This window comes from Corylus avellana, chromosome 1 (genome assembly GCF_965113065.1).
Source record: "Corylus avellana chromosome 1, dhCorAvel1.hap1.2, whole genome shotgun sequence".
Taxonomy (NCBI): domain Eukaryota; kingdom Viridiplantae; phylum Streptophyta; class Magnoliopsida; order Fagales; family Betulaceae; genus Corylus; species Corylus avellana.
In genome coordinates, this window is record NC_142490.1 from 7,748,187 (window position 1) to 7,763,663 (window position 15,477).

The 15,477-nt window shown below is 34.8% G+C and overlaps 2 protein-coding genes across 2 annotated transcripts; both read right to left on the reverse strand.

Annotated features, from left to right (window-relative positions):
- Positions 1-447: 447 nt before the first annotated feature.
- CJD1 (Chloroplast J-like domain 1) lies at positions 448-9,135 on the reverse strand. Its single transcript, XM_059584262.2, has 10 exons — positions 8,899-9,135; positions 8,119-8,218; positions 7,903-8,007; positions 7,353-7,430; positions 6,825-6,880; positions 6,042-6,099; positions 5,028-5,153; positions 4,820-4,915; positions 2,008-2,079; positions 448-795 (listed from the first exon to the last, which is right to left on the reverse strand). The coding sequence occupies exons 1-10, from the start codon at positions 8,997-8,999 to the stop codon at positions 733-735; spliced, it is 855 nt and encodes a 284-aa protein (XP_059440245.1). The 5' UTR covers positions 9,000-9,135; the 3' UTR covers positions 448-732.
- Positions 9,136-11,562: 2,427 nt separating this feature from the next.
- LOC132172244 (transcription factor MYB4-like) lies at positions 11,563-14,513 on the reverse strand. The gene is made up of 3 exons (XM_088512540.1): positions 14,345-14,513; positions 13,219-13,344; positions 11,563-12,077 (listed from the first exon to the last, which is right to left on the reverse strand). The coding sequence occupies exons 1-3, from the start codon at positions 14,475-14,477 to the stop codon at positions 11,668-11,670; spliced, it is 669 nt and encodes a 222-aa protein (XP_088368666.1). The 5' UTR covers positions 14,478-14,513; the 3' UTR covers positions 11,563-11,667.
- Positions 14,514-15,477: the final 964 nt, after the last annotated feature.

Consider the following 15,477-nt stretch of genomic DNA (forward strand, 5'->3'; position numbering starts at 1 on the left):
AAGTTTAAGCTGATATATTCAGTTAGTTGTAAACAGTTAGTTAGTTAGTTAAGCTTTCTGGTCAGTTTTCTGTTTACTAGCAGCTTGATTAGTATATAATGTACATTTTCACTCTGATTGTATTAAGAGATTGATTAATGAAAGATAATCTTCTCATTTGATTCTCCTCTTTAGTTTCCATCTTCTTCTTCTTCTCTTCTCCGTTGCTCTGTTTTCCTTCCGCATAACAGAGCAATCTGTTTTCTCTTCATCTTGAGGAGAACTTGACATCCCTTGTCCTTGCGTTTTCTCTCCTCTCCCCCCATCCAACAAACGCCAAGTTTATGATTGTAATTTGTTTCATAAAATAGGGAGGACGAAACCATATTTGTCATAGTGGTAACCGAAAATCACTACCAGGGGAGGCAGTAAAGATCAAGACAAACAAAAACCATAAACTTTTCAATAAACAATGCATGTTCTTTTTGGCTTGAGAAGGAGAAAAAAAAAATATTAAGGGAAGAAAGATATCTAGGGAAAGAGGAAAGTTTCATTTGCAATACATCAGCAGGTAGAATCTTCCAAGCAGATATACTATTTTACAGACAAAATTAAATGCTAAAACTAAAAATAGCTTGTTTTCTTCTTTTCTTCACTCAAAAAATTAGTACCTCATTTAGCAAAATTTTGATAATGAAATCGATTCTCCAATGATAAGCTGCTGCATGGCTCTTCAAACTCTTGAGAGAATCTTTATCTATAAAACGATGCCATAATGTAGAGCATCACTGCGGTTGAAGTGGTGATTAATAGTTCCTGAGCATACATGAAACGGTCATAAAGCGGACAAGAAATTGTCAAATGCTCTAATCAAATTGCGTGAAAGTTAAGTTCGGCAATACTTGCTTAACTATTTATCCACCAAAGTACTTGATCACTAGAAGTTAGATTGGGGTGAACTGATATTTTGTGAACTAAATGGAAGAAGTGTTTGAACCGTGGAACAGCTTTTGGAAGTGATAATGGAAACTTGCCATTATGTATGGATAATAATGTGAAAGTTAGATCCAAAAACAGAAATGCACATGCCATAAGTTTGTGTTTTTATTTTTTTATTAAATACAATTGAGTTGCCTCTTGTACTCCAAAAGTACATATTCTGGATCTCATAACAACTTTGAATTGAACATTATAATGCGTATTTTGGCTTAAATGCATATACATGCAACTAAAGATTCTATGCGGTTATAACAAGCACTTCCAACTCTATAGTGGGTTAAAATGGAAGAAACTACGTAAAAGAAATAGAAATTCGACAAAAAAATATTGTACTAGATCCCACTAAACTGATCAGCTAAAAGACTACGATTTTGCAATCACCACATGATTAAATCTTCTATTAGATGCCTGTGCTAATAGGTATCTGGTTTTGGCAATTCTTCATCCATTGAAGGGCTGAAAATTTGAGCACGTATTTGACTATAATTGAGAACTGTTACATATTTGAGAAAGGCTCTCTCCCTCTCTCTCTCCCATCGAGTGAGTGAACTCCTCGCTTGTTGGAGAGGACAATTTGGTAGTCCACAAAGTGAAGCTATATGGAAGATGATTCCGCTTTGAATGATATGGTGTGATTGGAGAGAGAAATTACCAAAACTTTAAAGACAGCAAAAGGACGGTGGCAGAGCTAAAGGGTTTCTTTCTCTATAACCTTTTCCAGTGGATAGACACCTATGATTGTTTTCATATTTTTAGTTTTTATAAGTTTTTTGACATTTTTTTTGTTTTTTGGTTAGGTGTTCCTCTTGTATACTTTATGTGTACTTGGGTGTGCCCTTTGGTTTTTAATAAAATTGTTTACTTACTTAAAAAAGAAAAAGAAAATAAGATAAAAAAATTCGACAACAAGATGTATGCAATTAACATGCATCATGGTAGTTGATAGTAAGAGACCACAGCGGAAAGCTGAGGATGAGAGATTATTAATATAACAAACTATCATTCATATCAGTAAGTAAATGCCAGTACCTGGTTGTTGTAGAGAAAGACAGGTATGTAGCTACCTACAAACTCGATCAAATTTAAAAGACCAGTGTATCCCTGCAATAATTCAATTATAGAAGATGAAATATAAGATCAAAAAGGAAAGCTTCAATTATAAGAAGACTAAAACTGTTTTATGTCAATATTAAGAGCAAAATCATGCAAGTAAAAGGGGAAAGAAAAGGAAATCTTCAATCATTCAAGGAAAAAAGATCACTTCCATTCATCTTGAGAATTAACCAGTTCAGTGTAGATACTTTTGAGTTGAAAAGGATTGCCTGCAACCACTTTAGGACCTTGAAATACAAGCAAAGCTAAGCCAAGTTTTCGCAGTTTGCCTTGGGCGGAGCTTGCCAAAATCTTGTGAACACAGGCTTGTATTCCATCAGAGAACCTCCCCAACTTGTACAGGTTAGCAGGCTGTCCACATTCTTAATTCCAACAAGCTCTATAAGCCTTCAAAAAGGGGCGAACAGAGGGTTTTGGCATTTAAATTTTGTCCCCAGAACCACCATTAACTCTCGGAATGCTTTCTCAAACTCTCTGTCCAGCAGGAGTAGCTTCATGGCCCCTCTCTCTCTCTCTCTCTCTCATGATTCTTCCCAAGAAACTGTAACCAAGTGAATCAAAGGAAGGAAGAAAAGCACATAGGAGTGCACCTTAATACACAAGAAGTAAACAAAAACTACAGAAGCCAAAAAAAAAAAAAGAAAAAAAAAGAAAACCGTGAGGCATTTAACGCCATTGTCCATCTATAAAGCGATTTGACCAAGATATTCTTGAGCTCTATCGCCGAAGTCTCGCGATCGTCAAAACACCTTGCATTCCGCTTTCCCCATATACACCACATTAAGCACAAATGAGACATCCTCCAAATATCTAAAACGAAACGACTTCTCACCGAACCTCTCCAATACTCCAACAACTCTATCACTGTTCTAGGCATGACCCATTCTACTACAAAAAGGCTAATGGGCAACACTTATAATTCTCTTGCCATGTCACAATGGAGCAAAAGTTGATCAAATGATCCTTACACATGCTACACCAATCTACCACTATGACTTTTCTCTTTCTCAGATTATCCACGGTCAAAATCTTCCCAAGAGCCATTGTCCAAACAAAGAAACTCACTCGTGACGAAACATTGACTCTCCAAATAGTCTTCCACAGAAATGAAGAATTAGTCGGATTGGATAACTTTTGATAAAACGATCATACTTCAAACTTCCGCCTCTTGGATGGCATCCACCAAATACTATCTGCCCCACCTTGTCTCATTTTGAGAGAATAAACACATTAAGAAAATCAGTCACCGATTCTACTTACCAATTCCACTAAATGTTGCCATAAGAAACCTGCAAGTAATCCACCACTCACTCTTCCTTACAACAAGCAATACTAAATAGCTCCAAAAAAGATTCTTTCAAAGGCTAGTCCCCACACCATAATCATGCAAGAATCTTATCTTAGTACTACCTCCCACTTCATATCTACAAAACTCGAAAAAACTACCCACCTCTTCCTAATATGTTTCCACACTCCAACTCCAAAGAGTCTCGCTACCTCCTTAGAACACCAACCTCCACTTAAACTACAAATTTGGCTTCTGCCACCGATCTCTATAGAGCCTCTCTCTCCGTTGCAAACACCGCATTTTCCCATAAGACCTTAGTTAAAGTGAATCAAATTTCTTACCCCCAAACCCCCCACTTGCTTTGGAGAACAAACCTTCGACCAAAAAATCCCATCGAAGTTTTTCTAGCTTTTTAACCACCCCAACCGAAATGGGGAATAGGACATATAGTACATCGACAAATTGGACAAAAGTAAACCTCCCACCCTTCAACAAATACAGCCTCTTCCAACTAGCCAAGCACCTCTCCATTTTTGTACAATGTCACTCCATATGGAAGTAGATTTATAAGGAGCTCTAAACGGAAGACCCAAATACTTCATCGGTAGCCTAGCTACCCTACACCCAAATATATTAGCCAAAAGATCTACATCAGCCAATTCACCAACTAGAATAATCTCTGATTTAGAAAGATTAATCTTCACCCCAACACCGCTTCAAAGCATAAAAAGAGACAACGCAAATTGCAGATTTGTTCACTAATAGCCTCACAAAAGGTCATTGTGTCATTCCAAATAAGAGATGAGACATTGCAAAATCTTCATTGTTCCACAATCCCACCGAAAAACCTGATAATAGCCCTGTATCTACTGTGGCCAACATCATCTTACTCAGTTCCTCCGTAACAAACAAAAATAAAAGAGGAGAGATTGAATCTCCTTGTCTCAAATCACGAGAACTACCAAATTAGCAAGAACTTAAAATCGCACCATAGATATACATTATGCTCTCCAAGCTCACCATTTCTCCCTAAAACCATTTCTATTCAATAAATACAACAGAAACTCCCAATTCACATGATTGTAAGCCTTTTCCAAATCCAATATGCACAACAAGCCAAGGACTCTTGATCGAAGTCGACTATTAATACATTTGCAAGCAACCAACATTGAATCCAATGTTTGTCTCCCCCTGATAAACGCATTCTATGAAATTGAAATGATCTTCTCCAACACCATTTTCAACCTGTTTGCTATTACCTTAGAAATGATAGGGGTAAAAACTGTCAATTTTATCATTTAACTATTTTATTTTAGTTTGATAGGTACGAGAGAAGATTGATTATTGGAGAATCCACAATATTTTGGCTTCTGACATTTAGAACCATCAACAACATTCTAGAACGTACAGAGTGTACAGAAGTTGCACAAAATATCATACCAGCGATGAAACAGCAATACAGCCGAAAACTAGTGACAGAGAACGAAGCAGGCGTTTTCCCATTCGCAGTGCTCGCCCTGAATCTTCACCTTCTTCCTGCAAGTAAGACCAGCATGAATATATTTAGAGTGAAACAGTAATGCAAAACAGCTGAGACATAAATTTCTAAGAAGTCTCTGCATATGTTGTCACACAAAATGGGACTCACTGTATATGTTGGTGATGCAGGTGGTTCAAAGGCCTTCAACTTCTCGAAAATCCGATAAACAAAAGCGAAAGCTAAAAATTGCAACGGTTTATATTCAGCACTGCGCTTGATAATAATCCATGCTGCCTGCAGAAAGACAACAAAAGATGAGGATGAAAAGAGAACCACAGTTATATGCAAGAATGACTGAGTGACTGTGCAACAGAAGACACTTAGAAGCATGAATGACTGTGTAACAGAAGCCATGCAATAACTACATATTTCCAGCCTTGCTATTTGTACACATTTCCACCTCACTAAACAACCATAGAGATACAGCCATGTAAATCACTCCATATGGACAACAGGACAAGGTAGGAAGCTCATAAGAACATATCTGGATAACTACATTTTCATGAGCTTGGGAATGGTTGTTGGGTGGGAGAATGTGCTCAAGGGTCAGATCCATCTATTTTTTTTAAATGTCCCACCATTTTGAAGTTTCCAGAAGCCATACCCTAACTCATGTCATTTTGTGTTGATACAGATACAGCAGGGGTAGTGCAGGCTCCAACTAAGACAGCTGGTGTATGACTAATCTTTGTTTGTGCTAATTAATCTTCATAGATACCTTCTCTTCCTCCACACATTTAGAGCATAGGAGACACTCTCAAAAAATGTCAAAATTTACAAAATATTGCGAAAAGAATAAACACAATTGTGAATATCAGCACAAATAGGCGTCAGACCTCATAAAACCTTGGTTAACAGCTCCTTCATTAGTAGAATGAGCAATCATTGTACCCTATTGTCTTCAAAATTGAAGACTTTCTAGGATATCTATAATAACAGTAGGAGAATATTGACTATATCACATGCCATTTATATCATTTTGCCCATAGAACACTCGATTGCCAAGTCTTTATTACTTAGTAGAGATAGCAAGATCATGAGTTTGAGCCATGTACAAATGACCTATCAATTTTACCCAAATAAATAAACAAGAAGAACATCAACCAATCTATCACTACTCACAAATACAGCAGATATTGCCATGTTGATACGCATATCTTTTTCACTGGATTTGGTGAACCTGGAAACATTGCAGAGCTCAAAAGTAAGTACACCGATAGACTGCAGAAAATTGTAAACAGGCCTTTCACATCAGATAGGAAGGGGCAGAATATTTGGCTAGATCTCACCTAATAGATAAATAAAACATAGTAAGCCAAAGACTGGATGTTTATAAAACTTCAAGGGAAATTGGAAACTAAAAAAATATCATGTTTCTGCACATGTACATAAGATTCTCCTTATAAATTCACACATGATGGTATGTGCAGCATTTTAAATCATCTTAGAAAGGAATTGTCATCACATCTCTGCTTTCAGTAGGCAAAAGCACCAGCCTCTCACCCAAGCAGGCATGAATAATCAACTTGCTTAAAGTAGAGTCTAGCCAACTTATTTGAAAGTTTAATAAACTGATTATAATTTGCTTCACATATAGATCCAGTAGGAATTTGATGGCACCTGGTGCACCACATGGAAATTGTGGAGCACTCTCCAAGCACAAGCTGGGATAGCAACTATTTGTTATCCCTACCACAAGATGGTGCATCCAGGTTATGTTCATTTTTCGCATTTAAACTGGAAAGAAGCCTGCCCTCCTACTGATGCTAACAGAACTTAATATAAAAGAGGACGAGAGAATATTCAGTCAAAAACGTTACAATCATTCAATGCTATGTACGAATATTGCAGCCAGCACTCTTCAATCATGCCACTCATTAGCATTTCTACGACACAAAGACAAACCTTGGCCCCCATGGTACGATTGGCTGCTTATCAGCATATTTGATGTCCTTCGAAACCTGAATTTTGCAAGCATTTAATATTAATCAGTATAAGACAAACAAAGTATGGCAAATCATTAGCCTAAAATTTGAAAAATAGCAAGAGAAAAAAAATGAGAAACAGCAATAAAGAACATGTGGTAGGAATCAAATATTGGACTAAGAACAAGCAACAAGTGTCAATCCTTGAAATGGAAACTCATATATCTTTCATGGAAAGAAAACAAATCTAGTATAATAGTATTATGTAATGACAATTTATATATCTTTCATGAAGAAACACAGAAAACAATGCGAAATTGATTAATCCTTTCAAGTAGACACAAGAAACCAGTATCATTAGAACAGTATGGAGTGCTACACAAACTGTAAATTTGAAGTTTGAATAATCTCTAATATGTCAACTCATAAACACCATGTGAATCATGTAATTTCCACACATCAAGTTCAAGAAACTTCAAGTAGACAAAGAAAGTATCATTAACTGTACCTTGAATGTACCATATGTCACACCCTTCTTCCGCTTTGTTAATTGTTCCATCATGACTTTGTCATAGGCCTTCTCCAGCTGGGAAATTATGTGTTGCAACCCACAAGATCCCATTAATCAGCACACTTTCTCATTTCAAACATAAATACGTATACATATACATAAAGGGAGCCACCTCAATGGGGTGTCAATCTTAAAAAGTAGGTTGGGGCAACTACTTATTGATCTAAACCATCCAAATAGATATATCAAAGTTTTTAGGGAAATCCTAAACTCTTTCGATATGATCAAAACTTGCAATTATGATAATAGAACCCTATGCATGACTATGAGCTCATAAATAAAGTTCATTGCTTTTGATAAAGAAAAGCTTCTAATTCAGATTGGAGCAGGAGTGCTTAATGTTCTAATTTTTTTTGCATACTGTAAAGAAGTTGTAGTAACTTTGATCCGGCACCGCAGAGCCACAGATTGTTTCTGTGGGCATATTATTATGAGCAAGAGATCCTTTTGCAACCAATATATTCTCACATAGAGATAGAGAACCTACTCTGACAACAGTTGCTTCATCACCTGACCTCTCGGCTTCTTTCCGTTTTTTCGCGTATGCTGCCTTGACCATGTCAAATCCCTCAATGGGGCTCACACCCAGAATCTGAAAACCAAGAGCATTAAAAATATTGATCAGTAAGTAGAAAACAAACACTAGAGTAATTCCATGACTTGCAACGCCTATCTAAGGTGCAAACCAAGTAACAGCATCTACCTCATAGGGATTTAAGTTGCTGTCTGGATTAGAACTTCCTGCAGCAGATGCAGCAGCACAAAACACCCTTCTATTATTCTGCTGTACTGCTCTGGGAAATCTGATCAATTCAACAATCTGCTGCTATCGTTATTTGTCAAATGCAATATTTTAAAGCTTATTTTTTCAGAATTGTAAAACATATAGCTAATCATCTAAACAACTCCTTCCAACCCAACAAAAATTCCCTCAAAAACTCTACTTAAACACAAAATTTCTTTTAAGGTGGTAAAAGAAGATAAATCATGCTTGAATGTTGAAATTTAAGTGCAAATGATTCAATTCACCAAAAGCCCAGCCTCACTTGAGCCTCACACAACCAATTTGCTTCATTCAAGTAATAATAATTATGAAAAAAAAAAAAGCATTATTTATTTATTTATTTATTTTGATAAGTAAAAAAAAGCATTATTATAATAAAAGCAGCTTATTCATCGAAATAATAATAATAATAATAATCTTCTTTTCTTGCAATTTGCATTTCTTCGAAAACCCGAAAATCCCAAAACATAATAGTCCGTTTCTATGAACAATTTAGTATTATCTTAATAAACACCAAAAGATAAAAGCAAAGACGCCACTCTTTTAGCTTACTTGATAATACTAATAGCTCAGTTTGTTTTGGTCGCCAAGAAATGACGGGAAAAGAAACGAACTTTGCAATACCAATTGGCTCAGCCTAATCAGCCATTTTACTAAAGCATAGAAAACCTGAGAAAATAATGTAAAAGAAATAAATACCTGACGGATGAAGGTGGAAAATTTGAGACTTTGGGCCGCAAATTCCTTTGGGGGAAGTGTAATTTAGGGCAATGAAAGGCATTGGAGACTGCGGAAGCCATTGCCGTCACTCTGGGTGTGTGCGAGTGAGAGAGAGAAAATGGAGGGTTTGGAATTTTGGTTCAGGTTTTAACGGGGGTTTTTGTTTTGACGGGAGGGGTTGTAGAGTAAAAGATAAATAAATTTGGGGTTTGGGAATTGGAATTCTTGGGGAAGTTGGTAATATGTGTAAATTGGTATCGAAGAAAAAGTTATCAACACAAAATTTTGATTATTCAGATTACTTAATATTATTTACTACTGTTTACCCTTAATCTTTTTTCAATTGATGATTATGCATGTGTGTTTAAGTGTTTTGAAAAAATAAAAAGGTACGAGGATAGAAAGGAATAAATACCAAACTTTATGTAAAGTAACATTAAAGAAACCAAATGGAACCAAAGTCGAGCCTTAGGCTGTGTACAAGTGTTGCGGTTAGTAGTTTTGGCTAAACACGTTAACCGCAATTGCACCGCTAATGCAGTTGGCGGTTATTAAAACTAATACCCATTGGTTGATAACCGCTTTTTATGTATGGCTTTTGATACTTTTTTATACCTTTTTTGGCTTATTTTAAATAATTTTAAATTTTTTTTTAAAAAAAATAATAATAAGGTTGGATTTTTAAAAATATATATAAGCATACAAGCTTGTTAAAAACTTAAAACACTTGATTTAACTTTACTCTTAAGACTAGAGGTCGTGTATTATATATATACAGCATACACAGGGCCAAGCCTTCTTTCATTTGTTTTAACCTATTTTTTCTTACTTTGGTAAAGTGATCAACTAGAAAGATTTGAAATGTTTTAGCCGATTATTATAAGAAGATAAAGAAAACTTTAAAGGAATTGCAGTAGGAAGTTAAATAGTCGTATGCATGGTGCATGTGAAGGGTGATTTGCTTATAACACCAACATTTCAAATCCAACTTGCACAAAGTCAAATCCAAATAAACAGCAACATTAGGAAATTCAAAATATTATAAATCTAAAACCAATTCAAAAAACATATTATATAAGGGTAGGTGGTTAACGATTAGCCGTTATTAACTGCTTATACTTACCCCTAAAACTGCTAGCCACTCCACCTTAGGCAATTACTAATTTTTTATAAACGCCTCCAAAAATGGTTAACGATTAGCGGTTATTGGACGGTTATAACCGTTCCGCTTGTACACCCCTAAGATATAGATATTGGCTGCCCTATGGAGTTTTTTGTGAAGAAAAAAAAATGGTATGAATGAAAAGTTGAGAGCTTTATGCTTAGATTATAAAAAGAACTCGACTTTAGGTCTTAAACAATGTTAAAGATGGGAAATGATAAGTCTTTTGGTGTTTTAGAGACCTTAATTTCGAGGCCTAGTAGATAGTAAAAGTGCAATTTTTTCGGATGTAGGTTTAGGCTACCATGCATATGTAATTTTTGGTGAAAGAAATATGATATGGTTGAAAAGTTGGAAGCTTTTATATATGCTTAAATTATAAAAGGACTTCGACTTAGGGTCTTAAATAGTGTTAAGCATAAGAAAGGGTGAGTCTTTTGGAGTTTTAGAGACTTTGATGGCCTAGTAGGTAATAAAAATGCAGTTTTTCGAATGCAGGAGACGATGAACAGTGCACCGTTGTTACATTGTTCGAGCCATTAGAACGATATTGTTCGGTTGATGGTCAAGTACTGTTCTAATGGTATTGATCGATCGAACGGTGTTTAGGTATTGTCATAATGGCGCCTACCAATTGAAAGACACACATAAGTGCTAGATTAACGATGTCAAACATAATGTAGAAAAATTGCAATTTAAGTGCTAGATTAACTTAGAAAACCTAACTAATAATAAGATATCTCACAGACGAAGGAACCAAGGCTTTTGAGAGAGAGAATTTCTAGAGGACTTTTACAACCTAGGTGAGTAAACTGATCAGGGGAAACTATAAAACCCTAAATTTTCAAATATGCATATTTTAATATCAATTGTGAATTTTTGAATTATCATGAGATGCTTAATTTGCTATTTGATGTTATGAACTCTGTTATGAGCAAAAATGAAATTATTTGCAAAATGAATTATTGTGGGACTCATACTTACAAATTACAAGCATGATTTACGGAATGAAAATAATTGTATGACATGACCACCATAAGAAAAAAGATAAAGAATATGTCATTTGCATACTAATTTATATGAACTTGACCTTATAGCCCAGTTGTGAAATGAGCGATATGTATCCTGAACTAGACAATTATTGTAACCGGCATAACCACTCATGGGTAAGCTCACCATGGTATGGGTATCATTAGTTGGATGAATCACTTGGGGTCGGATCTGGCCGGGTAACTAGTTAGTAGCTCATTAATGTAAGCATTGGGGCACCAAAGATGTACTATATATATCTACCGAGACGCGCAAATCCCACCATAAGAGGGTTAACGGTACAAATAGACCCTATATATAATGGTTATGACTATGAAACATACATGATATTATACATTTATGTAATGCATCAACATGATTTTATGCTATATTTAAAGCTTTATAAAGGATTGAGTTCACGGCATGTTTGACGTGTTACTATTCACTAACATTATATTTTTCAAACTGTAAATCAATCCTGTACTATAGTCTATCTATTAATCTTAGACAATGATGAAGAACAAAATCCCTCACGAAAAAAAAAACTACCCAAATAATTACTGCTCTAAGTTTAAAGAAGGTTGCGAGGAGTCTCCGGCTTCCATGAAGAGGTTGTACCAAAAACCCATTTCATCATTCATCTTCGTGCTCTCCATTGTGGAATGATCAGACGAGAATATTCGAGAGGGAAGTTGTTGATGATCTACAAGAAGTTGATACTTGCTTGTTGCAGAAATAATGTTTCTTGACAAGAAACTGCAATCAGTTGCCGACAATTTCTGAGAGTACTGCTCGGAAAGAATTCCTCCATAACCATAATTTTGCATGTCTGTATTTAGCGTACAAGGTGTTCCAACAGAGTACTGTTTTACGGCGGTTAGTTTCTTCTTCAAGTGGCTATTCCAGAAGTTCTTTATTTCATTGTCTGTACGTCCTGGTAATCTTGCTGCAATGGCGGACCATCTGCAGGCAGATAAAAGAAGATCAAAAGCATCAGATGCTTAGCCATATAATCTTTTACGTGAGATTAAAGAAACAAATACATGCTTGTTGATACCTATGAGGCTATGAGTATATATGTTCTTGACATGCAGGTCAAATGTTTTGAGTGTACGAGTGGATTTAATGTGAGAGAAATTTTGTATGCGTGTGTGGAATTATTCACATCTAAATCAATTTGCTATCCAAAATTACTAATAATTTGAGCAATAATTACGATAGAGTTTATATGAGACAAATATATATATATATATATATATATAAATTTGTTGCACATATATATATCTCTATACAGTATTTTCTACAAATCAAACAGTTGATTTGCATGCAAGGAGATGGACAACAAAATTAACTCCCAACTACTATTAGGGCAAGTGCTTGTGTCTTGTGAATAATTCTTAGTAGATTTTTGCACTACTTTCATAGTGTTATACATACAATTTTGTTTTTTTTTTTTTTTTTTTTTGAAAGATAATATCGGGAATTTTATTAAGATGAAATAATAGATAGAGTAGATTGTTTTGTCAAAACAATATCACGAATACAGCTTGGAACATCATGAATCCAAGTCCGATCAATGACAAGTTTACAGGCCTCTTTGGCCAAAGTATGTGCCGCATAGTTGGCCTCACATCTAACAAAGATACATTCCTAGTGAGAGAAGGACTACAAGAGCTACTTTGTGTCATCTATATATAAGCAAGATCTGCTTTGTGTCATACATACAATTAAGATGGTGTGATAATGAAAATCAGTACTTGATTTTTTTTTTTTTACAAGTGTTATCTAAAAGTTGAGTTTTATTGTCACATCATTCAGTTATATAACGGTTATTTATGAGTTTACTCAGTACGTAGTATTAATTAGTGTGTTTCATATAGATTCTTTCACAATTGCCTAAAATCATAATTAAATAGTAAATTGTTGAAGATCTCAATCCGCCGTGTGTTGGTGCATGTGTGCTTGCTTATATATATATATATATATATATATATATATATATATAGAGAGAGAGAGAGAGAGAGAGAGAGATGAGCAATTTAGAGGTTAATCCAATATAAAGATAGAGGGAAGCTAGGGTAGAGCAAAGCAGTGATGTACGTTCCTGTTTCCAAGAGCTCGATGTAGCTTCATAATCATATCTTCTTCCTCCTTGCTGAAGTTTCCTCGTTTTATGTCGGGCCGCAAGTAATTCGTCCAACGAAGCCTGCAACTCTTTCCACACCTTAATAATCCTGATCAAGAAATTCCATATAAAATAAAAACTAACTGTTATTCGCAACACTACTATATATATATATATATATATCACTCATAAACTGTTGATTGGAACAGAACATAATTCTATTTATAGTAGTTTTCTGTCATTTCCTACGATTTATCGAACAAAGCTTTCTTAGGGGGTCTTGTAGGCTTGTAGCCAAAACTATCTTCGAGTTATGCAAAAATTCTCAGCTCAAAAAAAAAAAAAAAAAAAAAAAAGGAGAAAAAATATGTGATATTTTTGAACATGCATGATCTATATATGTATCCTATCATCTGCCCAGCACAAAACTTAAAAGGGTTTTACTTTTCTGCTCAGAATACTCGATCAGTGCAATCTCGATCTCGTTAGAATATTAACTAAATGTTTAATTAAATTTAGGAAAAGCTTCACTTTGGCCCCCGGAACTTTCACTCGATTTTATAAACCTTCCTGAACTTTCAAATCTCTAATTTTAGACCTCTGAACTTTCAATTACTCTCAATATAAACTCTTCCATCAGATTTTAAATGTTACATAACGTTTATACCCATGACTTTTATATAAAATTTCAACTTCTAAAATGATTTTTTATTTAAAAAAAAAAATGAAAATTAAGGACATTTTGGTCTATTTTTTTGTATTTTTAACGGCTAAAATTAACGGAAAGGTTCTAATTGAGAGTAATTGAAAGTTTAAGGCTTCAAAATGAGAGATTTGGAAGTTCAAGGGGTTTGTAAATTTAAGTGAAAGTTCAAAAGGTCAAAATGAAATTTCCCCTTAAATTTAATTATCATTTTTCATAAGTTAAAGTTTTTGGAATAATATGTGATTTAATATGATATAAAAAATGTTATGAATTCGAACCTTGTCTCTATCATTCACAACAAGTTTGAATATTCCAAATGTAAAAATAAGTGTTATAATATTAACTAAATGATAAAACTATACCATTTTACTATCAACTTATTTCAGAAATAATTGATGATTACCTGCATGTTTAGGAAGCGCCCGCCAATTTCCATGTCCATGTCGTTGGATGTAAGAAACCAGTATCCGATCTTCTTCAGGAGTCCATGATCCTTTCTTTAATCCCATCTTCTCACAACATGGAGCCCTCACCATCCTTTGATCTTTCTCTTTTTCTCTTTTCTTTTGTTTTTTTGTAAGAACACTCAATCGATCGTATTCTCTCTCTCTCTCTCTCTCTCTCTCTCTCTTAAATGAGTTTCCTGATCAGCTGATGCTCTTAATTTCCAGGGTCACCAGTGGCCTCTTATTTCAACCACGAGATGCATGGATTTCAAAAGTAAAGCCTGTTTTTCCTTGGAAAATGATATCTACTCCTTTTCTTTCTTTCCGACATTTTTTTCTTTTGTTTTGTGGTGGAGATCATGTGATGATATATCACTCAGACATGTGGGGACTTATTTTCTTGCTTGATTTTGAAGCATATGACGAAATCATTTGTTCAAAATTCCATTGTGGAAAACTGTTGTCATTGCTCTTGATTGCTTCTCTTTCGGGTTGCAAAAAAGTTAAAGCTTTCACCTTTTGGTGTCTCATGGTCAACAATAATATGCTGCACGTGTGGAAATGGGATCAAGTGGGCTTTCTTTAGCTGCCGTTTTCCATTTCCATTCTTCAAAGGCAAGTGAATCTATGTCAAATTTTTCATCTTTTTTTAATAAGTTTTCTTTTAGTATTATTGCATATGATTTTGATTGCTATATAACAATGAATCTTTTCAAGGCAATACCACTTCTTCGTGTACTCATTCATGTTGAGTAAATCTCAAATTCGTGCTAAACGCTTTCTCCATACAGATAAAGTAATACTTCGATTTCGCTGACAGACTGACTCTAAAAAAATATTGTTTGTACTCAAGGAGATTCGAACTTTAAACCCGATGATAATGGCACTAAGATCAAGGCGCTTACCACTTAAACTAACCCCTTGAGATTGGTTCTTATTAATTTTATTACTTAATAATGAAAGTCTTTTTTGGAGAAATGGTTTTGGTCAAGATAACAAAAACTCTAAGTTCTAATCATTTATATAATCTTTGTACAAAGAGTTAGTATTGAAGTACACAAGTAACTTACAATTGAAATAATAACAAACA